The 23,928-nt window shown below is 52.0% G+C and overlaps 11 protein-coding genes across 11 annotated transcripts; 4 read left to right on the top strand and 7 right to left on the bottom strand.

The window, feature by feature from the left end:
• Nucleotides 1-683: 683 nt before the first annotated feature.
• On the top strand, nt 684-3,236 carry M438DRAFT_278149 (uncharacterized protein; the record flags this gene model as incomplete). Its single annotated transcript, XM_029900984.1, has 2 exons — nt 684-2,687; nt 2,754-3,236. 2 exons carry the CDS (start codon nt 684-686, stop codon nt 3,234-3,236), a joined length of 2,487 nt encoding a protein of 828 aa, XP_029758450.1.
• A 161-nt stretch (nt 3,237-3,397) lies between these two features.
• Nucleotides 3,398-4,440, bottom strand: M438DRAFT_357306 (ribonuclease P protein subunit p30; the record flags this gene model as incomplete). Its single annotated transcript, XM_029907158.1, has 3 exons — nt 3,398-4,198; nt 4,247-4,305; nt 4,359-4,440. 3 exons carry the CDS (start codon nt 4,438-4,440, stop codon nt 3,398-3,400), a joined length of 942 nt encoding a protein of 313 aa, XP_029758451.1.
• Nucleotides 4,346-6,516, top strand: M438DRAFT_347528 (Pkinase-domain-containing protein). The gene is made up of 5 exons (XM_029905929.1): nt 4,346-5,107; nt 5,161-5,339; nt 5,392-5,502; nt 5,556-6,059; nt 6,109-6,516. Exons 1-5 carry the CDS (start codon nt 4,777-4,779, stop codon nt 6,199-6,201), a joined length of 1,218 nt encoding a protein of 405 aa, XP_029758452.1. The 5' UTR covers nt 4,346-4,776; the 3' UTR covers nt 6,202-6,516.
• A 505-nt stretch (nt 6,517-7,021) lies between these two features.
• On the top strand, nt 7,022-10,571 carry M438DRAFT_337299 (valyl-tRNA synthetase-like protein; the record flags this gene model as incomplete). The annotated part of the gene is made up of 6 exons (XM_029903981.1): nt 7,022-7,052; nt 7,110-7,274; nt 7,331-7,498; nt 7,556-8,064; nt 8,178-10,110; nt 10,162-10,571. 6 exons carry the CDS (start codon nt 7,022-7,024, stop codon nt 10,569-10,571), a joined length of 3,216 nt encoding a protein of 1,071 aa, XP_029758453.1.
• Nucleotides 10,572-10,959: 388 nt separating this feature from the next.
• M438DRAFT_323127 (uncharacterized protein) lies at nt 10,960-11,886 on the bottom strand (the record flags this gene model as incomplete). The annotated part of the gene is made up of 2 exons (XM_029902992.1): nt 11,372-11,886; nt 10,960-11,317 (listed from the first exon to the last, which is right to left on the bottom strand). The coding sequence occupies exons 1-2, from the start codon at nt 11,665-11,667 to the stop codon at nt 10,960-10,962; spliced, it is 654 nt and encodes a 217-aa protein (XP_029758454.1). The 5' UTR covers nt 11,668-11,886.
• On the bottom strand, nt 11,871-12,597 carry M438DRAFT_59822 (uncharacterized protein). Its single transcript, XM_029910205.1, has one exon. The coding sequence runs from the start codon at nt 12,514-12,516 to the stop codon at nt 12,073-12,075; it is 444 nt and encodes a 147-aa protein (XP_029758455.1). The 5' UTR covers nt 12,517-12,597; the 3' UTR covers nt 11,871-12,072.
• A 134-nt stretch (nt 12,598-12,731) lies between these two features.
• On the bottom strand, nt 12,732-15,285 carry M438DRAFT_347529 (uncharacterized protein). The gene is made up of 5 exons (XM_029905930.1): nt 14,931-15,285; nt 14,840-14,872; nt 14,618-14,783; nt 13,384-14,564; nt 12,732-13,327 (listed from the first exon to the last, which is right to left on the bottom strand). The coding sequence occupies exons 1-5, from the start codon at nt 15,007-15,009 to the stop codon at nt 12,858-12,860; spliced, it is 1,929 nt and encodes a 642-aa protein (XP_029758456.1). The 5' UTR covers nt 15,010-15,285; the 3' UTR covers nt 12,732-12,857.
• Nucleotides 15,286-17,572: 2,287 nt separating this feature from the next.
• Nucleotides 17,573-18,949, bottom strand: M438DRAFT_376283 (uncharacterized protein; the record flags this gene model as incomplete). The annotated part of the gene is made up of 2 exons (XM_029908648.1): nt 17,573-18,569; nt 18,624-18,949. The coding sequence occupies 2 exons, from the start codon at nt 18,947-18,949 to the stop codon at nt 17,573-17,575; spliced, it is 1,323 nt and encodes a 440-aa protein (XP_029758457.1).
• Nucleotides 18,950-19,177: 228 nt separating this feature from the next.
• Nucleotides 19,178-19,529, top strand: M438DRAFT_301175 (uncharacterized protein; the record flags this gene model as incomplete). Its single annotated transcript, XM_029902087.1, has 2 exons — nt 19,178-19,361; nt 19,417-19,529. 2 exons carry the CDS (start codon nt 19,178-19,180, stop codon nt 19,527-19,529), a joined length of 297 nt encoding a protein of 98 aa, XP_029758458.1.
• Nucleotides 19,530-19,792: 263 nt separating this feature from the next.
• M438DRAFT_278456 (pyrophosphatase-domain-containing protein) lies at nt 19,793-20,829 on the bottom strand (the record flags this gene model as incomplete). Its single annotated transcript, XM_029901006.1, has 4 exons — nt 19,793-19,931; nt 19,985-20,412; nt 20,471-20,590; nt 20,644-20,829. The coding sequence occupies 4 exons, from the start codon at nt 20,827-20,829 to the stop codon at nt 19,793-19,795; spliced, it is 873 nt and encodes a 290-aa protein (XP_029758459.1).
• Nucleotides 20,830-21,260: 431 nt separating this feature from the next.
• Nucleotides 21,261-23,170, bottom strand: M438DRAFT_337305 (uncharacterized protein; the record flags this gene model as incomplete). Its single annotated transcript, XM_029903982.1, has 3 exons — nt 21,261-22,501; nt 22,553-22,622; nt 22,679-23,170. The coding sequence occupies 3 exons, from the start codon at nt 23,168-23,170 to the stop codon at nt 21,261-21,263; spliced, it is 1,803 nt and encodes a 600-aa protein (XP_029758460.1).
• Between the last annotated feature and the right edge of the window lie 758 nt (nt 23,171-23,928).

Raw genomic sequence — 23,928 nt, forward strand, 5'->3', positions numbered from 1 at the left:
TGTTCCGTCGAGCGTCCATAGTATGCTGCGAATTGATGGCCTGGTAGGTATCGATCAGCAGTCCCTTGACATATCAGCACGCAGCGAAGACTGAGGCACAGTAGGAAGGCGTCACGAGATGGCGAGAGGTGTGGTGGAGGAAAGAAGAGGCGGTGATTCGAGTTGACTATATACAGGCAGGTTGGAGTGAAGACAGGGCGGGAAATAGATGAAAAGTTGGTGATTGCAGACACGATACCATGGCGAAAGCACAGCGCTTGCAGCTCGGTGGCTGGTGGTTCCGGAGCACGGGGCGGGCTTGAGGAAGGAACCATGGCCAAGGCACGAGGAGCAGCGAATCGCATCCCAGATGATCAAAGAATGTAGATTGCGACTGAACGTGTACAACCAAAACTTGATTTTGATGCAATCTGTGTAATCATGTAATGATGGATTATACCCAGGGCAGGCACGGTCAGGGTGCAATTCGGCCGTTGCGCAACAACGCCAAGCCTGCCACGGGGCCGTCTTCTCTCACAGGCTACAGCTGAATGAGTCGACAGTAGGGAGCCTTTGAAGCTTGCGACTCCAACTTCTCATGCGTATTGAGCCCCCTTTCCGATCCTTTGTTTGTCAAATTTTCATGTCTCAATTACCATGCATCTAGCATAATTTGGTCCAACTTGCAAATACTCCAGCTGATCATGCGCCTCCCACTATTCCTCCTTCTGCAGCTGGCCGCGACCAGTTTCGCCCTGACGAGGCCCGATTACGACAAGTATGATTATTATGCTGTACATTTATCTCCCCATGCCTCGCCCGACTCCGTAGCTGCCCACCTCGGCCTCGACCTCGACAGTGCCATCCACTCGCTCAAGGACCATTACGTATTCAGAGCACCAAAGGCAGCTCAGGACGTCATACACGAGGCCAAGCAGGACTTGAAGCGTCTAAGGAGGAAGAGACAGCTTGGATGGGATCGCCCTCATGCTCTGGATAATGTCCTCATCAACCGAAAGCAGGAGCGAAGGCAGCGTCTGTTTAAGCGAGTGCCACCGCCGCTACCCAATGCATTGAGCTTGCGCGCAGACAAGCAGCTGGTCGACTCGAAGGTACAAAAGGGATTGGATATTGCGAAGAGCTTGAATATTGAGGACCCCATTTTCCCGGACCAGTGGCATCTGTTCAACCCTAGCCAGGCTGGACATGACATCAACGTCACAGGAGTCTGGCTTCAGGGCATTACCGGAAAGAACACCACCGTCTGCATCGTGGACGATGGCTTGGATATGGACAGTGATGATCTCCGAGACAACTATTTTGCTGCTGGTTCCCACGATTTCAACGACCATGTTGATGAGCCTAAACCGAGGTTGTCCGACGACCATCATGGTACTCGCTGTGCAGGTGAGGTGGCCGCAGTAAGAAACGACGTCTGCGGTGTAGGTGTCGCCTACGACTCCAAAGTCGCTGGTGTGCGCATTCTGTCCGGCGCTCTCACCGAACTCGACGAAGCTCTGGCCCTGAATTACGCCTATCAGGAGAACCAGATCTACTCATGCTCATGGGGTCCTCCGGATGATGGCCAAAGCATGGAGGCACCTGGTATCATAATCAAAAGAGCCATGGTTGCTGGTGTGCAGGACGGTCGCCAGGGTCTCGGTAGTATTTTCGTCTTTGCCATCGGCAATGGCGCAGCCAATGACGACAATTGCAACTTCGACGGCTATACCAACAGTATTTACAGCGTGTCAGTCGGTGGCATAGATCGCAAGGGGCTGCACCCATACTACAGTGAGAAATGCTCAGCACAGTTGGTCGTCACATACAGCTCGGGTTCTGGTGATGCTATTCACACTACTGACGTCGGAGCGAACCAATGCTATGTCAGCCATGGTGGAACATCAGCCGCTGGCCCTCTAGTGGCCGGTATATACGCCCTTGTCCTAGAGGCAAGACCTGATTTGACCTGGCGAGATATTCAATGGCTTACTGTCCTTACTGCTATTCCCATCGACCAGCCTGAGGATGATTGGCAAGATACTCCTCTTGGTCGTCGATTCAGTCACGCGTCTGGCTACGGCAAAATTGACGCCTACGCTATCGTAGAAGCAGCCAAGAACTGGACCAACGTCAAGCCTCAGGCGTGGTTCTTCTCACCATGGATGCACGTCAGGCATGAAATTCCTGAAGGCGAGAAGGGTATAGCTTCCAGCTTCGAGATCACCGAACAGATGGTCAAAGACGCCAATCTTGAACGTATTGAACATGTCACAGTGACCATGAATGTGGAACATACCCGTCGTGGTGATCTCAGCGTTGAGTTGCGCTCCCCTCAGGGCATAGTATCTCACATTGCAACCTCTCGTCGCAGAGATGAAGCGAATGCCGGTTATGACGATTGGACGTTCATGTCGGTTGCTCACTGGGGTGAGAGTGGTATAGGGAAATGGACTGTGATCGTCAAAGACTCAACAAAAAATGGTCATACCGGCAAATTTATTGACTGGCATCTGAAGCTGTTCGGCGAGTCAATCGATGGCGAAAAACAAGAACTGCTGCCATTGCCTGACGAGCATGATGATGATAACCATGATATCGAGACTACCAGTGTTGGTGGAGCTACTACGAGCGTCAATCACCCTGTAGTGACAGGCGAGCCTCAAGGCAATCCTACAGACCACATCGACAGACCTGTCAACAGCAAGGTCTCAACCACCTCATATCCCACAACAGAAGCAACTCCAGAACCAACTGCACAGCCGACTGCCGAGCCAACATCCAAGCCCGATGCGGAAGAAGACCAAGCCAGCGAGAAACCAGAGTCCAACTTCCTTCCCTCACCTTTCCCTACGTTCGGTGCATCTAAACGCACCCAGGTCTGGATTTACGGAGCATTTGCGCTCATCGCAGTATTCTGCACATCCCTTGGTGTCTGGTACATCCTTACCAAGCGGAGGAGACAGCGCAATGCACGCGACGAGTACGAGTTTGAAATGTTGAACGAAGAAGACATTGACGATGAAGGAAACAGAGGAGCCAATGGAGCCAACGGGATGAGTGCAAAAGCAAAGGGTAAGCGCAGGGCAGGTGAACTTTATGATGCATTCGCCGAGGACAGCGATGAAGACGTGTTCAGTGTAGGGGACGACGAAGAACACGAACATGAACATGAGCACGCGTCATATCGAGACGACGCAGGTGTTTCTGGGCAAGGAAGTCCAAGCCATAGGTCTGGCGAGGCGCATGGGACATGATCACAGGCATGCATTGGGTCGGCGTCTTGATTTGGAATTCCAGGAGAAAGCAAGGACTGCAAGCACTGTTTGATATGAATACATCCACGAACGTTATCAGAAAAGTGTATAGAATGTGTTTCTCGATTTTTTACTCTTCATCTAGTCTTGTCGGCGTCTGTTCATGGCGCAGCAGTACTGGGTTGACCTAAGCTTTCCAACCTAGCCTTGTGCGCTCTTCTCTTCTGCTCTCGCTTCGAGATGGGCTTTTCTGAACCATCTGTTGTAGTGTCGTCGACCTCTTCCGACTTCCTTTTCTTCGTGTTGTCCTCCTTGAGAGCGGCCACCTTGGTCTTGTCTTTCTGTCCTTGTTTTTCGGGTTGCTCTTTGACAGCAGGCTTTTCGCCTCCATACACGACATCGACGACACCTCTGAAGCTTGTCCTCTTCAATTTGGCACTGACGACGACACTCCTTGCCTCTTTGCTGACGGCTTCATAACCACGGTCTTGAGCAAGTCCCCAGATAGCAGCCAGATTGACGACGTCCCACGGTGCGCGACAGCCTACGGCCTTGGTAGCCTCGCTGCTGATGATAATACCACGACCGCCTCTGGTTGCTCGAATCAGGCCAGTCGCATTGCCGATAAGGTTTCGCTTGGCGGCAGGATCAGCCAACAAAGGTTGACTGTACGCGATTTCGAAGCGAACGCCACGCTTCACGGCTTCAGAGACGGTTTTGAATTTGAAGTGATAGCCCAGGCGTTGAGTGAGGTCGAGGGAGATCAGGTCGCAGTCAGCGGTACCACAGGCATGTTGGAAAGTCTTCTCGTCGACAGGTCGCAAAGCGAGAATGTCGTAGTTGTTCGCCAAGGCACCCAGACGGTTGTTGGTAGCTGATTCGGATAAGATCAAAGTGCAGCGACGGAGGATGGTCAGGGAAGCGGGAGTCTTGAACGGCAAGGGATCAGGGATTGCGCAGGACTGCTGAAGTTAGTACGTTGACTCATGTGTTTATTGAGAGATACTGACGAGATCCGACGGTAGCCTGCCAGAGATGGTATGGTTCAAGGCGATGACATTGTATCCTACTGGTATACATCAGCGACGGTGCAGCGGGATGGCTAGCGATGAAGGCGCTCACATTCACTGAGAAAGGCCAGTGTCCTGGACAAGTCAGCGTCCTTGGTCGACGGATTGTAGTCGACATTTAGGTCGTAAAACATGGCTGGTCATGATTTTTCAGTCCATGTTGATTGCGTCGGGGATATTCACATGTCAAAGTTGAGAGATTCTCGAATTCGAGGCTTGAGATGATTTTCATGACTCGCTGCAATTTAATGCGGGTGGGATGAGGCCTTTTACGAGGCGTCAATTGAGAGAATTGAACAGATGGAAACAGACAGTATGCTTATAGGTCCTCCACAGGTGGCCTGTAATGTGATGGACAGATCCATCTCTCTCTGGTCGAACGACGAGGGAAGAAACAAGGGTTGAAAGGTTCTTGTCTTGAGTCAGCGAGGAATCCAGGGCTTTTGCGAGCGGAAAGCGGAAGTCGCGACATGTCATGGTTTGACGCAGCAGCAGCAGCGGCTTTGCTCTGGCTGTGCTCCGCGATCACCACAACATCCACATTTTACCCCTCGTCGTCGTCGTCTTCGTCGTCTTTCACACGCCTTCGTCGTTCGCGCAACCTCCTCGACCTCTCACTGCGTTGCGCACTGCTTCTAACCACCTGTCGCGCCTGCCACATCAGTCAAAAGCCATTGCTGCCCAGCATGGCTCGTGTCTACGCCGACGTTAATCAGCACATGCCTCGCGCATACTGGGACTACGACAGCGTCAACATCTCCTGGGGCGTCCTGGAAAACTACGAAGTCGTTCGCAAGATTGGTGCGCGTGCCTGTCCGGTTGCTGTACTCCCCAAGCTAACCTTGACTGGCCAGGCCGCGGAAAGTACTCGGAAGTTTTTGAAGGCATCAACGTCGTCAACTACCAGAAATGCGTCATCAAGGTCCTCAAGCCTGTCAAGAAGAAGAAGATCAAGCGTGAAATCAAGATCCTCCAGAACCTGAGTGGAGGCCCCAACATCGTTGGTCTTCTTGACGTTGTGCGAGACAGCCAGGTGAGCTTGATCCACTTGCCATTCTCCGTCCTGCCTAACTTTGTCATTGCAGAGCAAAACCCCTTCCCTCATCTTCGAGTACGTCAACAACACCGACTTCAGGAGCCTCTATCCGAAATTCGTGGACTACGATGTCCGCTACTACATCTTTGAGCTGCTCAAGGTGATTGACTACAGCCCGATCCCCACCTATCCATTCACTAACTCTAGGGCCAGGCGCTCGATTTCTGTCACAGCAAGGGCATCATGCACCGCGATGTCAAGCCTCACAATGTTATGATTGACCATGAAAAGAGAAAGCTACGCCTGATCGATTGGGGTCTTGCTGAGTTCTACCACGCCGGCACCGAATACAACGTCCGCGTCGCTTCGCGTTACTTCAAGGGTCCTGAGCTGCTCGTCGACTTCCAGGAGTACGACTACTCGCTCGACATGTGGTCTCTGGGTGCCATGTTTGCTTCCATGATCTTCCGCAAAGAGCCGTTCTTCCACGGAAACAGCAATTCTGACCAGCTCGTCAAGATCGCCAAGGTTCTCGGTACCGAAGACCTGTTCGACTACCTTGACAAGTACGATATCGAGCTCGATGCTCAGTACGACGACATTCTGGGCAGATTCCCCAAGAAGAACTGGCATAGTTTCGTCAACGCTGATAACCAACGCTTTGTCAGTAACGATGCCATTGACTTCTTGGACAAGCTCCTCAGATACGACCATCAGGCAAGTGCACCAGTCACCAATGGCAAACGCAGCGACTAACCATTCGCAGGAACGATTGACCGCCAAGGAGGCTATGCAGCATGCCTACTTCAGCCCAGTCCGTCAAGCAGCACAGCAGAACTCGGATGCTACACATTCTTGATGACGATAGTTTGACAGCTGTTCGGGCGGTAAATCTGGACAGACTGGAGTAACTCAAACTATCATTAATCACGCGAGACCAAACTAGGATCATCTTCCGTGGATCAATCAAATGCATATCAGGCAAGTCCGGCATGCCACTCAACTGGTTGCATATCAGGCGTGGCCAGAAGAGCGATGCACTGGCGCGGAAAATTGGCATAGCGATAGGGCCGGCAAGCGAGGGCGCAGGAGGCACTGGGTTGAGGTTTTATTCGATCGTATTGTTGCTGCCGTAGGAACGGACGGCACGAACTAAGAGGCCAAGGGCTGTAGATATCCCATGAAGTTCTGTTTAATGCACTTTCTCTCATCAATCTGTCCGCTCTCACGCTAGGTCAGGCTTGATTGTATATATCAAAGTGATGGTTAAATCACAGGAAAGCAAAACACGAGCTCCAAGCAGCAAATGGTGTCTCAGAAGGATGCTGTGATAGAAACTCTGATCCTCGGTGATACCTGTCATACTAGAAAGCATCGTGTACTGAAAACAACAACTGACGGGCAAGTTTGGTCCAAAAGGAAGAGAGTAGGGAGGGGTCGAGATGGGCGGACAGGGTCACCAGCGCCGCAAGTTGTCTTGGCACACTCGCGTGAGTCAGGAAACGAGCTTTGGATTAACTCCGCGATGATCTCCAGTGAGTCAAGCATTTTGTATCATTCACTTTGTCGCGATTGTACGCAGCTTCGAACAGACCATCAAGATACTTTCGAGAGCGCTATACAGAAGCGCTTCGGTCGTACGGCCTGTTTTTGTAAATCGCACAAGAGGTTTCGCAAAGATGGCTCTCAACGCAGCATCACACAACATTCGTGAGCTTCTTTTTCTCCACGGCTGACATAGAGCGTATAATTGACGTGTGGCGATAGCGGGCGAGAAGACCGGACCCGTGAGCGGCCAGCCACCATCATTGTCGACCGAGGCTACCGAGGCTCTCGTCTCGTCATCCCAGAAGGACCCTCAGGGCCACAATGCCCCCGGCCGCGACGGTGGAGACGCCGAAGCACCCAAGAAGCAAAAGACCGAGAAAGAGCGTACGCAATCATGTCAAGAGAACAACCAGAACGACCAGAGGTCTGACACAAAGCAGTCGCAAAGGAACGAGCCAAGGCCGACAAGGCACGCAAGTTTGCTGAGAAGCAAGCCAAGCAAGCCACTGCTGCTGCTCCTTCAGGCAAGGTCAAGGAGAAGAAGCCCAAGGCGAAGGAGGAGGCTCTGCCCAAGTACGTCGAAGAGACGCCCAAGGGAGAGAAGAAGAGTAAGAGCCGAGAACCGCGAGTCGAACAAGCAGAAGCCATGTATTGACAAGGCGCAGTCCTCAAGCCTCTGGACGACGAGTACCACAAGGCCTACATTCCCTCGGTCGTCGAGTCAGCATGGTATGACTGGTGGGAGAAGGAGGGTTTCCACGAGCCCGAGTTTGGACCTGATGGAAACGTCAAGCCCCGCGGTTACTTCGTTATCTCTGAGCCCCCACCGAACGTCACTGGTGCTCTGCATTGCGGCCACGCCCTCGCCACATCTCTCCAGGACACTTTGATCCGCTGGAACAGAATGAGAGGTTACACTACACTGTACCTGCCCGGATGCGACCACGCCGGTATCTCGACCCAGAGCGTTGTCGAGAAGATGCTTTGGCGCAAGCAGCAGAAGACCAGACACGATCTCGGACGTGAAAAGTTCGTCGACACTGTTTGGGAGTGGAAGGAAGAGTACCACAAGAAGATCAACACTGTACTCAAGAGAATGGGTGGCTCCTTTGACTGGACCCGTGAGGCCTTCACCATGGACGCCAACCTGTCAGCTGCTGTCACCGAAACCTTCGTCCGAATGCATGAGGAGGGTTATATCTAGTAAGTTTTCTTTGCACCCAACATCAACATGCATACTAACCTCCATCGCGTCGCTCGGACCGCTTGGTCAATTGGTGCACTCAGCTCAACACCGCTCTCTCCAACCTTGAAGTTGATAACAAGGAGCTCGAGGGACGCACTCTGCTGGACGTTCCTGGTTACGAACGCAAGGTCGAGTTTGGTGTCATCACACACTTCAAGTACCCCATCGAAGGCTCTGATGAGATGATCGAGGTTGCCACAACTCGTCCTGAGACCATGCTTGGTGACACTGGTATTGCCGTTCATCCCTCAGACGAACGCTACAAGCACTTAATTGGCAAGAAGGCAAAACACCCCTTCGTTGACCGCCTCCTCCCGATCTTCGCCGACGACTACGTTGACCCGGAGTTTGGTACTGGTGCCGTCAAGATCACTCCTGCTCACGACCCTAACGATTTCAACCTCGGTACCAAGCACAAGCTTCCATTCATCAATATTCTGAACGACAACGGTACCTTGAACAGCAACGCTGGACAGTTCGAGGGACAGAAGCGCTTCGATACTCGATACACTGTTGTTGAGGAGCTCACCAAGCTTGGTCTGTTCGTCAAGAAGGAGGACAACCCCATGAAGGTCCCCCTGTGCTCGAAGTCAAAGGACGTCATCGAACCCTTGATGAAGCCTCAGTGGTGGATGCGCATGCGTGAGCTTGCAGACGCTAGTATCGATGCGGTTCAGAACGGTGACATCAAGATCAAGCCTGAAGGTGCCGAGCGTAACTACTATCATTGGATGCGCAACATCAACGACTGGTGTTTGTCACGTCAGCTGTGGTGGGGCCATCAGGTTCCTGCCTACTTTGTCAAGCTTGAAGGCGAGAACAGCGATGAGAAGCAGGACGAATTCTGGGTTGCTGGCAGAACCGAGGAGGAGGCCAAGCAGAAGGCCGAGAAGAAGTTCCCTGGTAAGAAGTTCGAACTTGTCCGTGATCCTGACTGTCTGGACACCTGGTTCTCGTCCGGTCTTTGGCCATTCTCTACCCTTGGCTGGCCCAACAAGACTCCCGACTTCGAGAAGCTCTACCCTACCTCTGTCTTGGAAACCGGATGGGACATTCTCTTCTTCTGGGTTGCCAGAATGATTATGTTTGGTCTCAAGCTTACCGGCAAGGTCCCCTTCACTGAGGTCTACTGCCACTCTCTCATTCGTGACTCTGACGGCAGAAAGATGTCCAAGTCTCTTGGAAACGTCATTGACCCTGTCGACATCATGGAGGGCATCACCCTCCAAGAGCTCCACGATAAGCTGCTTGAAGGCAACCTTGATCCCAAGGAGGTCAAGAACGCCACCAAGTACCAGAAGGACTCGTTCCCTCAGGGCATCCCCGAGTGCGGTGCTGACGCTCTCCGTTTCTCACTCATCCAGTACACCACTGGTGGTGGTGATATTGCCTTTGACGTCAAGGTCATGGCCGGTTACCGTCGCTTCTGTAACAAGATCTACCAGGCCACCAAGTACGTTCTCGGCAACCTGCCCGAGGGCTTTGTTCCTCAAGCCAAGGGCGGTAAGACCGGCAAAGAGTCATTGCCCGAGCGCTGGATTCTGCACAAGTTCACCATTGCCGCCAAGGAGATCAACGACGCTCTTGCCGCTCGTGAGTTCTCGCGTTCGACCTCGCTCGCCTACCAGTACTGGTACGAGAACCTGTGCGATGTCTACATTGAGAACAGCAAGGCCATCATCCGCGACGGTACTGAAGAGGAGAAGCGCAGTGCCGTTGACACCCTCTACACCGTCCTTGAGGGTGCCTTGTGTCTGATCCATCCCTTCATGCCTTTCTTGACCGAGGAGCTGTGGCAGCGTCTGCCTCGTCGTCCCGAAGACAAGACCAAGAGTATCGTTGTTGCCGCATACCCCGAGTATGATGCTGCACTTGAGGACTTTGAGAGCGAGGCTGCCTACGAGCTGCTCCTTGGATGCTCCAAGGGTGTCAGAAGTTTGATGTCCGAGTACTTGATCAAGGAGGACGCCAAGGGTAAGTCGCAACAGCACAAGACATTTATATCAATTACTGACCACCTCGCAGCCTTTGTCCAGTGCTACGATGAGAAGACCTACAAGACCGCCGCCGACGAGCAGGCATCAATCAAGTCTCTCTCCGGCAAGGCCCTCACCAACCTCGCCATCAACGGCCCCAACGACGCCACCCCCACCGGTTGTGCCGTCTTCGCCGTGTCCTCGTCCGCCGCTGTCTTCCTTGAAGTCGCTGGCCGTGTTGATATCGATGCCGAGATCACCCGCGCCCAGCAGAAGCTTCGCAAGGCCGCCGATGGCGCCACCAAGCAGCGTAAGATCCTCGACGCCGAGGGCTTCGCCGAGAAGGTGTCACACTCTGTCCTCGAGGCCGAGAAGACCAAGTTGCAGGACTTGATGGCTGAGCAAAAGAACTACGAGGAGAGTATCGCTCAGTTCGAGAAGCTCAAGCTGGACAACTAGATGTTTCTGCCCTACTGTAGTGCTTTCGTAGCCCCACAAAATGATCATGTCGCCTGTCGAAACACACGTTAATTCCACCAGCCTGAGCCAGGAAGATATGCCTGTCAAAAGCATGTGACATGTTATTCTCATCATCAAAATTAACCAATCTCAACGAAGCGGAAGCAAACGAGATGTGAGAAGCATATGTTCATGTGTCTGCTCTTCAAATGCTATGTATGTACATCAAAGTCACCGCTATGCATATCCCGTCCCAGGAAGGAGCTGTTCGTCGTAAAGTCATGCCGTATTATGCCACAAAGAAAAAAAGGAGAAAGAAAGGACGATGTGACTCGCAGTAACCAGATGATGCTTGAGCGCGCGGCGAGTTCCAGCAAGTCTCACCCCCTTAAGCTAATCGGAATTTCTTGCGGGGTTTCTCTGTCAAGATGCTTTGGTGACTGTTGTCGTCGTTGTCGTCGTCCAGGATGCTGGTATCTAGTAGATCGACTTCGACCCGCCGTGCCTTCTCATCCTCTTCCTCATTGAAGATTTCGCCCATGTCCACACTCTCTGATAGAACGAGTCTAGCTTTATCTCTCTCACAATTCATGTCCTCCATGATCAGTTCGACAACCATTTCAGGCACCAGGATGGCGTGCACGAAGCCCGACATGCCTCCGGATGCACCACCAGAAGCTATGATTGGATCGGTCTCGGAAAGCTCGCGTAATTTGTCTGAGAATGTACGGACGATGTTTTCAGCACTTGGTTGGGGTTAGTCTCGTAGGAAGGAAATGTCAGATGGAAACAAAACATACATGATCTTCTCGCCTTTTGATCCGTAGTACCCAGCGCGTAAGCCAGTAAAACGGCCGCCGGCCGCTGTGGCAGTATGGCCTTTTGCTGACTTGATCATCTTTGCATGCTGTTTGTAATAAGGACTCTCTCTCGCCTTGTCGTTATCCAGAATGGCGCGTATATGATGGCGATGTGCCTTGAGTCGATCTTGTAGTGCGGACCAGTCAATCTTGGGGTAGCCTCTGTCGTTCCAAACGTCGTCGGCATTGCGGGCTTTGTGTGCTTGACAGAACTTCTCCTGGAGGCGTAGATTCATACGTCTATGGCAGATGTCATCTTGAAACTTATCCCAAAAGTCCTTTTCAATCTTCTCTCCGCAGATAGGACAAGGCGGGTTCGGGTCGGGTGCAGGATCATCGGGGATCTGTTCAGGATCTGCATCGGGCAAACTAGTGAACGGTGAGGAAGGCGGCGGTGAGAGTTGTGATGAATCGAGGGTTATGGGCTGTGACTGGGCAGAAGGATCGGTGCTGTCGGTGGTAAAGTTGGAGATGGGCGCAGGATGGCGGAAAATGGGAGCAGATACGGGTGGCGGAGCTTCTGGTTGCGAAGACGATGGCTCGGGTGCTCTTGCTGGGCGAAAACCTCTCTTTGGCGCTTCAGGTGGTTTGGTCTGCGTCGGCAGACTATCTCGCACCTGGAAGGAAGCAGCTAGTGGGAATCAGAAAAGAACGAAGCAGGATTGACGGGGATTGAATGCCTCACGCTTGTTCTCTACTTGGAGAGCTACTTTGTTCTGCGAACCATACTTCTTGCTGAAAGTCTTGATGGGTTTTCTGGGTTGAGAGGATTGTGAAAATGGCCCTCTGCTCAATTCATCTTCCGACTCTGCTTCTCTTTTCGCCGGGGGACGCGGGTTGTTTGTTGTTGTGTTCAATCGTTTCGGCACACGGATGGTTGCTTTCTTCTCGACACGGCCCCCGAGGGCGGAGGTGTCGTTGTCGTCATCGTCGTCGCTCGAGTCCAGGGCATGCTTCCCATGGTCCAGATGGGGTTTGGTCGTGGCAGGCGCCTTTCCATCGTGTTCATGATCTTCGGTCGTGGCGTGTGGTTTCCCGGCGACAGTACGAAGCAGTGAAGCCGTAGTTCTACTAAGAGCCGGCATTCTCACCCCGTTGGCGCAACATTGATCAATCAGTGCCCGGCGTCTGTTTCCACGAACTCGATGTACGGAGTACCGCGACTGACATGACGCGTTTACGGGACGCGATGCCAAGCCACTCTCATCCTTTTCGAGACTGGCCCCGAGATTGCCCATCACGGTCTTTTTCGCCTTGCACCTTCCCTTCTCTGACGTGACGTTAAACATGGTCTTCATTATCGTCCTAATGCTCTATGCCTTGGCTCTTCTTCTATATGCTTCCCTTCTAATCTCTGCCAATCATCAAATGGGTATCGTAAGTAATGCAATCAAAGTCGTCAAAATCCAGTCGGTCAAGTCCTGCTTCAGTAATCTCCCTCGTCCTCGTCCTCGTCCATTTCCTCGTTGATCGTATGCTGCTGAGTGTTTCGTTGTCTGTCACCAAGGCCATCGACTAGATTGTCTGTTGCATCCAGCATTCGGACAGCCCCTTCGAGCCACTCCGCTCTCCGGCAGCTGGCACCCAACGCCCATCTATACTCCTTTAGACGACACGAGTAGAACCCTGCCTCCTCCTCTCCTGGCGCTGTTGCTCGAAGCAAATTGCCGAAGGTATTGATCAAAGCAAAATTCGTTGCTGATGCAAAGTACCAAAATGAGTCGAGGTGCTCGGGCTTGAGACGGTTGACAAAGTCCATCGCCGAGATCAACCTTGTCTTTGCCGCCGACCGGCATATATACAGAACATATGGGTCTGTCGTCGAAGGCTGCAGCGACTGCACAATGCGTCGGTGAATCGAAATCTCGGTCGCAAAGTATGCAAGATGCAGGTAGCCTGTTGGAAATGTGAGCAAACCTTCTGGAAGTCTATTCAGGCGTCTCGTCTCTTACCATTTGATGATAGCTTTCCCGGTGTATATGCATCCATTCTAGCAACCGATGGCAATTTTGAGAACCACTCCTTCAGCTTGAGTTGAACTGGCTTCGCTCGCTCCAGGATTAACCGTGTTGCGTTTCGCCCGCCTCTTTCAAACTCGGCATTCGCTCTTTGTGTGTAGAAAACATCAATCACTTCCGCCATGATACTCGTCAATTCGATCATCTGAATAAATATGACCCTGCTCTTTTCTTCCTCCTCATTCTCGTCGTCTGCGATCATTTGCTGGTCAGCGTTTTCGAATTCCTCGTTGAAGTCATCCAGAGATAGAGCCGAAACCGCCCAGTCTGAGGCCTGGATATGAGATGGTCGTCCGTGCACCAGGGCAGTCCACTTGTCCTGCATATAAAGTGCCCAAGCCAATCTCTTGCGCAAGCGACGCTCCCAAATTGGTATGTCCCAGTTTGTGCAGTCGATATGCAGACCGAGGTCTTGTCCCAAAGCAACCAGCTGTACAGTGAGGCCCCAGTCGGTCGCTTGCCGTCTTTGCAGCAACAGCAAGCCAGCCTGGAGAGCGGATAGTTTGGGATGTTGCATTGCCATACTCAGTGATCGTGCAGCGAGCTCTTCGAGTCTGTATACCGATGGTTTGGGATGCTGAGAGAGTACGGGGTCTCGGTTCCACCAGCGAAGAGCAAGCAAGTACATGCCAGCTAACAAGCCCGAGTGAAATTGACGATCCCCGTTACGATGTCGGTCCATGAACGTATGTTTCTGCAAGATCGGGAAGCTGGGATGTACGTTGCGGAAGTACAGGTCGATAAGGGCAGGGCCATAAGGTGCCACGGTCTGCTCGACGGCAACCAGTGTCTGTAGCTCATCTTCATATGTCGAAAAGGCGGCATCGGTATGCATGCTGAAGAAATCACTGGTTGCTACCCTCCTAATCTTGCCAAATCCAGTGTTAGTCTCGTGGCGGCTACCAAAGTCCGAGAATCCAAGAAGGGAGATGTCCAAGGCCGAAGTACGTCCGATAAGTCTGCAATGCTGTTCTCGTTGTAAACTTAGAGTGTCTCCCAGAACCACGCCGCGTACGGGCTGAGGGGCATGCTGTGGCTTCTCCACGTGAATTACAGGTGCGATAGTATGTTGTTGCGGTGGGGGTGTTTGGCCAGGGCTCTTTGAATCCTTTGGACTGCCTTGAATTAGCTAGAGGAACAATATCTCGGATGAACACACGAGACTCACCGTTTGGCGTTTGGCGTATCCTTCAATCCAGCAGAGTCGTCTACCTTCCGCTTGCGTGGCTGGGCAGCCTCGACAAAGGTGCAGTCTTGCTTATGGAACTCACAGAGAACGCAAGGTAATGAGTCTTGTAGTACACACTTGCTCTTACGTCTGCGACAACCGTCACCTGGCAGTTGGTCAGCATCAAAGCTTGGCATGCAATGGTATAGATAAAATACATACAAGGTCTTTCTCTGCGACCACGTGAGCTGGTAACTATGAAGGGACAATCGTTTAGCGAATAGCACAGGGCCATGTAAAAAGACGGCCTTACTAGTCCTTGGTTGTTGTTGGTTGAAAGCCATTGGTCCAGAGCGAGGGGCCAGCGGTTGTATAGCTACGGCGGCGGCCATGATGGATCACTATCGTACTTGTTTGTTGAACCTGAAGTCCCGACCTCGGGCAATCAATTGGCAGCGGGAACTGATAGATAATGCGCAAGAGGCCGCGGGGCACAAGTTCGATAATAGCTATTATAGTAAAGGGCTTATCGCAAGATAGGCCTATGTAGCTGAATGATTCAAGCAGCTCAGGAAAGGGTGTTGGGAGACCAGAGAATGGTTTGAACAATCAATCAAGCAGCGGAATCGGGCGAACCACAGAGCATTGCAAGCAAAATAAGATGGTCGAGAGCGGCGATAGTCATTTGATATGCCAATGCCCGGATGAAAGGTTGAGACAACCGCAGCGCTGAATCCTTTCCTAAACGCGGAGGACGAAGATGATTTTTAGGTAACAGATTACCATACAGAAACCGCACCAGGCATAGCGTGCAGTTGTCGTTCAGGCCCAGAGATAGCAACTTAAGGTTCGAGAGATAAGCAGTTTTGGAGCCAATGAGAGCCTTCCTGGATTTTGCGCCGTTTTGCTCCGACACGCTTCATGCGTCTCGAATCTGCAAACCGTGTGTAATAGCATCTCACATCTTGAACCCTGGCTCTGTCAGAAGCAACGTCGAGGAATGTCACTCCCCCCCTTGGCGTGCGTATAGCCTCAATAGTGTTTCGTTGCTTCGTCAAACGCTTCGTCACTGATGCTCCTGATCTTTAAGCCCTGCGTTACTGCGTAGTGTACTGTATCAATGGAGTACTCGAGTAGAAGCCGTGAATTCCGAGGCGAAGCCACCCACGCGTGGAGCCAAAAGCAAAGCCAGAAGATCCTGTCACATGTCAGCATCCAGGGTCCGGTCAGGCTGTTTAGCTTGTTCACGACTCGCTCCGTCTGGGGAGAGCCGCAGAGATCCATCACACTGCGACCAAACCTGGTGCATGGGACGGCCAAACATCACTCCTTTTCCAACGAAAATGACCGACGATTGGAACGAGGCAGGTACGATCAGATGTTCCTAGAGAAAGAGATGGAGGCTGCAAAACATGTTGTTCCTTCGAATGAACTTGTGGTGATCGATGGAGAAAGCGTCCACTTGTAATTGATGTGTAGCTCCGCGAAGAACTCACCCGTTCGCTCCATGGCTTTGAGTCTGGTATCTATCGTTCACCATGTCGCTAATTATCAGATATTCGAAAAGCCTGAAGTCGAATATGTTCTCTTGCCGTAGAAGCATGCGTTCTCGACAAAGAATCACAAGTGGAGCACAAAGCCTTGAGGGAGCTGACATGATTTATCCAGATTCAATTGCAGTTTTCCAACATTTCCATCTGCAGCTCTCTGCCAGCTTAAGTATCTTTCGCACGCACAACCAACGCTAAAATGGCGCAAGATGGCAGAACACTGCACAGCCTCTTGTGTAATGGATGCTTCAGGCTCGACTCGATAACGACGTTCTATCTGGCTGGTACACTCAACTGGGATGAGATTATCGAAAGGCAACCCCATTGGATCACAGACTCGCCCTCAAATCGAGAATCATGAGGCGTTTACAGATTTGTGATTCACCATCTTGCAGGGAACATCTAGCCTCTGCGACCGCTTCCCAGTATCAGAGCAGTCGTCGTGGTAGAAGTGTTAAACGTCGAGTCCAGATTCATCGATACCACAGCTGTCTTTCTCGATGGCGAATCTTTCCAACTTCAACGCGTACCCAAATATATCAATCTCGAGATGTTTCCTTGGGTCTTTGTAGACTCTCTGATTACTGTCATTACACCCCCGATAACTCAAACACTGCTGGACGACGACGCAGTGAGGTCCGTTCTGGACAGCAACAAAGGCGTGAGTATCCTAAGATACATCAGACGGATCCTCGATCGTTCTCTGGCATTTCACAAAGTCCCCGTGCGAGACGGGAGTGGGCAATGCAACTTTCGGGCTCGCCGGTATATGTCGAAATAGTTATCGCTGAGATATTGGAAGAAAAACGACAGCACGCCTCGCCGGCATTCCTGTCACAAGAATCAGACTCTCGTCCAAAGTTGGATCTTTCTCTGTCGCTACAAAGTGGCTGGACAGTATGGGACTTCAAATCGAGTGGAAGAAGGCACTTCTGTCACAGGACAATCTCTCCAAAGAGCCGGGCCTTGCGATGGACGCACTCGCATCTGTTGAGCACTGCTGGATCAAGACATCCTTACAAGATGGTTGTGAAAACGCACAATGATTTTAGCAGTGGCTGAAATGTCCAATGAGAGGCTCGAATTGCGGCTATCTAGATGGACAATTGACTGACACTCAAAATGTTTGTACATCTTGATAGGCTCTTTTTGACACTGTGCTGCTTGTGGGGATCTCGAAGGAGGGGGTGAGATAGACAGACCCTAGCCATATCGTCTTTTTCAAGTGAATACGAAAATAGACATGTGGTTTGCTTGTGCCCAAGATATCTAAAGCACGATGATATCTACAGCTGGACCTACTATAACAAGGACCAATGAGCAAATATGTTGACCCGCGAGAAGAATAGGTAAAGTTTAGTCATTAATCTACTGCGTAATTTAGCACCCAACACAAGCAAGGCTGCTACAGCTCATCTCTCTTTCTCATCTGATGTTTCGGTGCTTCAACATCCTCTTCCCACATTTTCTTCTTGGGGTTACGAGGGATGTCACCTCGTTCTTGCAAGATTGTGCCGTCTCCTCTTCTTTGGGGCTCCTTGTGCCCTTTCGCCTCGTTTGATTCCTCCCCTTGCGGCTGTGTTTGCTCACGACTGGCTTCTGCCATTTGTCCAAGGCTTTGCGACATGCTGCCTGCGGGACTAGGATCTTGAGGTTGACCATCCTTTCCAGCCTTCGCACCACCTCCGCCGACTGGTACGGCGTTTGCCGGGCGTTGATCCATACCTCTGCGGAAAGTAGGTCGATCACCTGAGGCGCTAGGTTGAAGACGTATAGTTGGTTGTGTGGAGATGGTCGATGATAATGACGAGACAGCGGTAACGGCAGCCGAAGAGCCACCCGTGATGCCAAAAACGGCAAGAAGAAGATAGAATGGCTTGAGTAGTAGGAACTTGAATGGCAGCCAAAGAAACCACCAGGCAGGACCGTATATTAGTCTTCTGAAGACCAGCCAACAGATGGTGGTGACGAGAATGTAGAAGGCGGTCTCAAGATACCAAGTATCGCTCTTTTGACTTCTCACAAGGGTTCCAAGTAGATTTTTACTATTACTGAGGAGAGAATCAAGATCGGTGTAACGCTCACCTAGGTCAGCGAGAGCTGCTGTGGACTGATCGAGAGTCTCCTGAGCGAAACGTGAGCGTGAAAGCTCAGAGGTAAGCAGGTTATGTGTGCGACGAAGAGCTGAGGTCACGTCGGTTGAAGCGTTGATGAGCAGCTCGTCTTGGGTCAGTTGCTTAGGCTGAGGGCGACGGGCAGCGAGGGGGTCGGGAGTGGACGAAGTAGAGTCGGTCTCGGTGGGTTGTTGGAGAGATGCAAAGAGGATCTCTCGCTCTTTTTGTTTTGCAGCCTCGGAAGCACGTTTTGATGAGAGCTGAGCGGCGCGGAACTGACTTCGAGCGCTGTATGGCTTGTCAGTAAAATAGTCGTGTAGAGATGGGTCATTGTGGACGTACTGCTTCAAATCCTCATCCAAGCGAGCGAGCTGGGCAGCAATGCGAGCTCTTTCTCTATCCTTAAGACTGTCACGGCGACGTTGAGAGTGGGTGCCGAACTCGACAACGTCTTCGATTTCCTGGCGAAGAGAGTCCAAGGTATCGTCGTGGTGTTTGAGAGCGTCGCGAATGTCGTGCGAGAGCTCGATACGGACGTCACCGTCTCCTTGGAGCGGCGTGGAGCCGGGCTGGAACGAGAGCTTGGAGAGGCGACTGATGAGCTGGAAGGTGAGCTTGATCGAGTCCGACAGCTGGGACAAGGCGTCAAGCACACTTTGGTTCTTCATTGCTCGCGCCAAAAGAGTCCATGACCTGCCCACGGCGCCGGTCTTGCCAGTTATGCCGCTGGCTAAACATGCCACTTCCCCACACTCCTGCTCGACCGGCTGTTGCCGCTCTCCGACATGCCTCAGAGCCTCATACCGCGACGCCTTTTTTGTTGCTTTGCGACAAGGTCGACTATCCGCCATCTACCCACCCCCTCAGAGACGCTACCACCTCGCCGTGCCGCCAGAATGATCACTCGCTTCCTGACCTCGGTTTCGACCGCTTTCTCTCCCTTCAACCCCAAGTCTGGCAAGACGGCCCGCAACTTCCTCGCCCTTCTCCCGCCAAACGCCCGCAGCACAATGAAGATCGATGTCAAGCAACTGTCCAGAGCCGACGCCTACAAGCCCGGTCTGCTTGCTCTCAAATTCAGTAATGCCCGAGAACACTCCTTGGTCATGCGCCATCTGCTTACACAATGTCACAGAGGATGGCAAAGAAATGAACCTCGATTTGGACACCTTGAAGATCAAGGACATCATGACCGAAGTGGACAGACACTCGCGCATGCTCGGCAGAAAAGAAGAGCTTGCTGGTTAGATTCCCTTCGTCTTGTTCAATTTCACTTTGCATTGGGAGGAGCGAGGCGTTTTATGGTTATCACGGCTACATGCTGGTCACTGGGCTTTCGATTCGACCCTGTACATTCACAAAGCTCGAATCATGTCTATATGCTTGCATTTGCTACCAAGCTGCGACATGCACAGACGACATTCAACACAACACTCAACCAAAATATGTGCAATTCCTTTTTCGTTGCATGTAGATGTGTATATCTAACCCATTTTGTAATGTCCATCCATTTAGACGGCAGCACCGGAAATGAAGAACCACTTGTCAATGCTAGGGTCAATGGGGGCAGGAGCCTTGTTGTCGGCCTCAGGGATGTTGAGCTTGCTGGGGTCGGTGCGGTCGTTGGAGTGCGACACGGTGGTGTTGGTGCTGTTCATTTCATCAGTCTCTCGTTACTGCGGCTTCTGTGCATCAAAACTCACAGGTCAATGTCACCCTTGTTGGTCTTGCCAGTGATGAGCTTCTCCCAGGCCTCGGCACACTCTCTGACGACGTCCATGGCGTACTTCTTGTTCTTGCACTCGCCGCTGAAGGCGAACTGGTTCTCGGGCTTGCCATCGGGGATTTTGTAGATGCGGAACCACTCATTGGTGGCGCGGAGAAGGCCAGGCAGGTGTCTCTCGACATCCTCAATGTCGTTGAGCTTGGGGGCGAGAGGGTCGTTGACATCGATGACGATGATCTTCCAGTCAGTCTCGCCCTCGTCGAGCAGAGCCATGACACCGAGGACCTTGACCTGCTTGACCTCACCGGGCTTGGCGACGAGCTCACCAATCTCGCAGACGTCGAGCGGGTCGTTGTCACCCTGAGCCTTGGTCTCGGGATGGGTGACGTTGGGGTCCTCCCAGGTCTAAAGAGGCCGTCAGTCGAGCTCCAATGGGTCAATTGAACCTCCAAACAAGACATACCTGGGGGAAGGCACCGTAGTTCCAGAGGTAACCCTTGTGGGGGAAGCAGTTGCGGACGAAACGCAGCTTGCCCTTCTTGGTGTCCTGCTTGATGGGGTTGAGGGTCTCATCCTTGGAGATCTGCAGGCGTGTCAGGGTGGCAATTCAAGGCATTGGGAGCGGCTGCAGCATACCTCCTGCTTGGCGTTGGTCCAGCGAGGAATCTCAACGACCATGTTCAGAATGGTCTGCTGCTCGTTGGCATAGAGGGGGATGTCGTGGAAGGGGGAGACGGGCTGGCCATCCTTCTCGATGAAGATGCGGTGCTCAAGGGTGTGGGGAGCGCCGACAGAGCGGACGGAGTACTTGGGGGAAGACATGTTGTGTGATGAACGTGTCGTTGCGGACAAGTGACGAGCGACTTGAGCAGTGCGAGATTTGAAAACGACAGCGTCGGCGGCTTTGGCCGTGGTGGGGTCAGCACTGCGGCTGATGCGGTGAGCCAGCGTGGAAACTGCCAGGTGCCCAACAAATGGCCTGGCTTGCGGAGCTTTCAGAGTCAATTGACGTCTGCAGACTGCCTGGCTTCTGCTCGCAAACATGCAGTAGTCTTGCTTGTAGTGGAAACTGTTTATCGATTCGGTTGTTGAGTGTGACTGCTCGGTCTGCTGCTTGCCTTTCCGACCTCGGTCTGACTTTGTCTGCCCCAAGCACTGGCCTTTCCCCACTCGTCCTCTGCCATCCAACTTCGACTTGTCTTTACATGTGCTGCTATGCAAGTCTTTGCTCGGTCTTTCGCCCTCGGAGCAGTTCAATATAGAATGTTCGGCTGCCAGAACGTAGCAAACTCATCCACAGGCTCGGCGTCCTCGATTTGATAGCCTTGCACCCCGTCGTGTCGACTTGCATTGCCTTCCTCCCAATATGCTTCATCTCCAGCTGGCATGTCATAACCTCGCTGCGACTCTTCCAGTAGAGACTCTACTATATCTCCATATGAGAGATCATCTCCTTCTCCGTCACCGACGACCTCTGGCTGATCCGGGCACACAAGCTCGCCTACAAAGTTGTCTCCATAATCATATTCCCAGAGGTTACCCCCGCTAGGCCTCCACAATTGCAGATTGGCATACTCATGAGAAACATACCGGATGTGTTGCGGTAGCGAGCCCTCATACCAAGCTGATATGGGGGCCCGAGCTGCAACCTCGCAATCTTGAAGCAGCTCTTCCCATGGTTCCGAATACTGTTTAGAGTCGGCTTTTGCGGGAACCTTCGAACGTGTTGAAAGTGGGCCCTCAAGTCTATCGTTTTCTTGCATCGAAGGAGCTCTGCCAATCATGTTTGCGTTGGCGTGGTTGTGATTTGATTCGGGCTCGACGATATGCATAGGCACACGCATTTCGCTCTTTCTCTTCTTAGAAACAGTCTCTGAGACTGGTCTCTCGTCGTCCACAGAGTGTAACCGAGCTTTGGCTGGCTGTATAATGGCTTGATTCGTGTCTGGAACCGGTTCGGGCGTCCGATCGTGGCTTCCGCCGTCTCGTGTATCAGCCGTTTGTCTTACAGGAAGATGTTGAGTTGCATTCTGTTCAACAGGAACAGCTTGTGTTTGACTTTGAGACCAGTCGCGCTGAAGCTCGCCAACTGCTAGTGGTTGAAAGGTCGGAACAATCTGCTTCGCCAGCGATGAGCTTGCTCTTCCGGAATCTGACCAGCTGTAATAGCTTGTGGTGGGCGGATGCGTGCCTCTGCTTCCAAATCCCAAGAACGGCTTGTCTGAAAGATTCAGTACCACCGGTGATGTGGTATGCGTAAGTTTCACAGCTTCTGCTGCTGGTGCTGTTGCATCAAGCGGTGTTGTATGCCTCTCTCGGCTACGGTCATTATATTCAGGCTGTGTCTTGCTAGAATCGAAGTACCTCGATATCTCCTTCTCGGACAACTCATGTCGTTTCTTGTGCTTTTTCTTGGACTTGCGTTCAGGCTTCTCTTTCCCTATGGGCTCAGGGTTTTGCAGAAATCGCATCTCGGAGAAGACCAGATCTGGCACTATTTGAATAAGCATTGTACAAACCGGAACATGATTGGTACATGACTTACAGCCTTTGCCCCTGGTAGGACCCGATGAGCGACCTTTTGTATACAGACCAACCTTGCTGCTAGGCTTGAGCTATAGATTCTATCTTCAGCGATCGACTTCGGTATCACGAGCAGGACTGAAATTACCGTGAGTCGATTCTTGGGAACATTCTTGGCATGGAAGCTCTGAACCACGCCTGTGATCACCTCACTGTTGTGCTTTCTGCGATGGGGCCGCTTTGCGTTCTTTTCTTTCTTCTTGCTCTGCTTCTTCGCCTTCTCTTTGGAGTGCGACCGTCGCTTTCTCTTTGGGTGATATTTGTCTGCTTTGGTATGATGTCGCGGTTTTCTCTGATACCTTTTACTAGATGAGGACGAAGGCGTAGACGAAGACGAAGAGGAAGAAGAAGACGACGATGGACGAGTAACACTGCTTGTAGCTGAGTTTGACGCACGTGGAGACTCGGGAGGATGGGTCCTTCTGGTATGTCGAACACGATCAACGAAGGGCTCTAGTAAAGAGCCTTTTCCGGAGCCCTGTCCATGTTTCCGAGTTGCACGGTGTTGGTTGATGAATGCAGGGGATTCGCTAGGTTGATTCGCTTGTTCCAGATCATCGATCCATTGGCTGATATTCATATTTCGTTGAGGCTTGTCAGATTGGGTATAAGAAAAGCAAGTCGCCCACCTGCAGACGCCAACATTGAGCGTCAAAAGAAGTCTTGTTCAGGAAAGAGCTTGGTCATCACCAGTAGGCAAGTGCGTCTCGGAACCGCCCAGACATTTGCAAGGCCATAATGAATATCGCGTTCATGCACTATTCACCGCCATCGCAGTTGTTGAGCGATATTGAAGTAGCACAGCCAGGAGCCGGCGGGAAACATTTCCCAAGATATTAGAACTTCGTCTGTCGCTGCACTCATTGATTGGAACCTGCCCGTTCGTGTTTGCAGCAACATGCAGCTTGGTATGGGGCCAATCTGTTGAATACAGGAGACATGGTTAGAAGACGTGCTAGAGAAGTATGTACCAAGTAATGCCACATGTCATGTTTAATTGCTCTTGGTCGGGTCCTGAGCTCGCCTGTTGTCCATACAAGCAGCACACAAGAGACGAAAGAGAAAGGCTCATGGAAATCGCTTAAGCAGACATATGGCACACCAGTGGGCGTGTTCAACCGCTCTTCAAGGATGGCCGCAGATTGACAGATCGGCTGTTCATGCATGCGAGCTTGTGGCTGACGGGGCAATCGATCCAGCCGCTGTCGGAGCATTATAACAATCAACATCGATTGGTGTTGGATGCAAGAGTTATTAGGACTGCAGAGTCGTGTCCCCAACCAGTTGCCGCTGTGTCTGCAAAATCGTGTCGTGTCATGTCATGAGCTGCCCTTCAGT

This window comes from Aureobasidium pullulans (assembly GCF_000721785.1).
Source record: "Aureobasidium pullulans EXF-150 unplaced genomic scaffold scaffold_15, whole genome shotgun sequence".
Taxonomy (NCBI): Eukaryota; Fungi; Ascomycota; class Dothideomycetes; order Dothideales; family Saccotheciaceae; genus Aureobasidium; species Aureobasidium pullulans.

Excerpts from the sequence above, each read along its gene's own strand:
- M438DRAFT_347528 (XM_029905929.1), top strand. The coding sequence starts at position 4,777 with ATGTCATGGTTTGACGCAGCAGCAGCAGCGGCTTTGCTCTGGCTGTGC. Across the intron at positions 5,108-5,160 it reads CGAAGTCGTTCGCAAGATTG|GCCGCGGAAAGTACTCGGAA; the intron begins GTGCGCGTGCCT and ends TTGACTGGCCAG. Across the intron at positions 6,060-6,108 it reads TCCTCAGATACGACCATCAG|GAACGATTGACCGCCAAGGA; the intron begins GCAAGTGCACCA and ends AACCATTCGCAG.
- M438DRAFT_59822 (XM_029910205.1), bottom strand. The coding sequence starts at position 12,516 with ATGCCGGCTCTTAGTAGAACTACGGCTTCACTGCTTCGTACTGTCGCC.
- M438DRAFT_347529 (XM_029905930.1), bottom strand. The coding sequence starts at position 15,009 with ATGGCCGCCGCCGTAGCTATACAACCGCTGGCCCCTCGCTCTGGACCA. Across the intron at positions 14,565-14,617 it reads GATACGCCAAACGCCAAACG|TCCAAAGGATTCAAAGAGCC; the intron begins GTGAGTCTCGTG and ends AATTCAAGGCAG. Across the intron at positions 13,328-13,383 it reads GGGAAAGCTATCATCAAATG|GCTACCTGCATCTTGCATAC; the intron begins GTAAGAGACGAG and ends CATTTCCAACAG.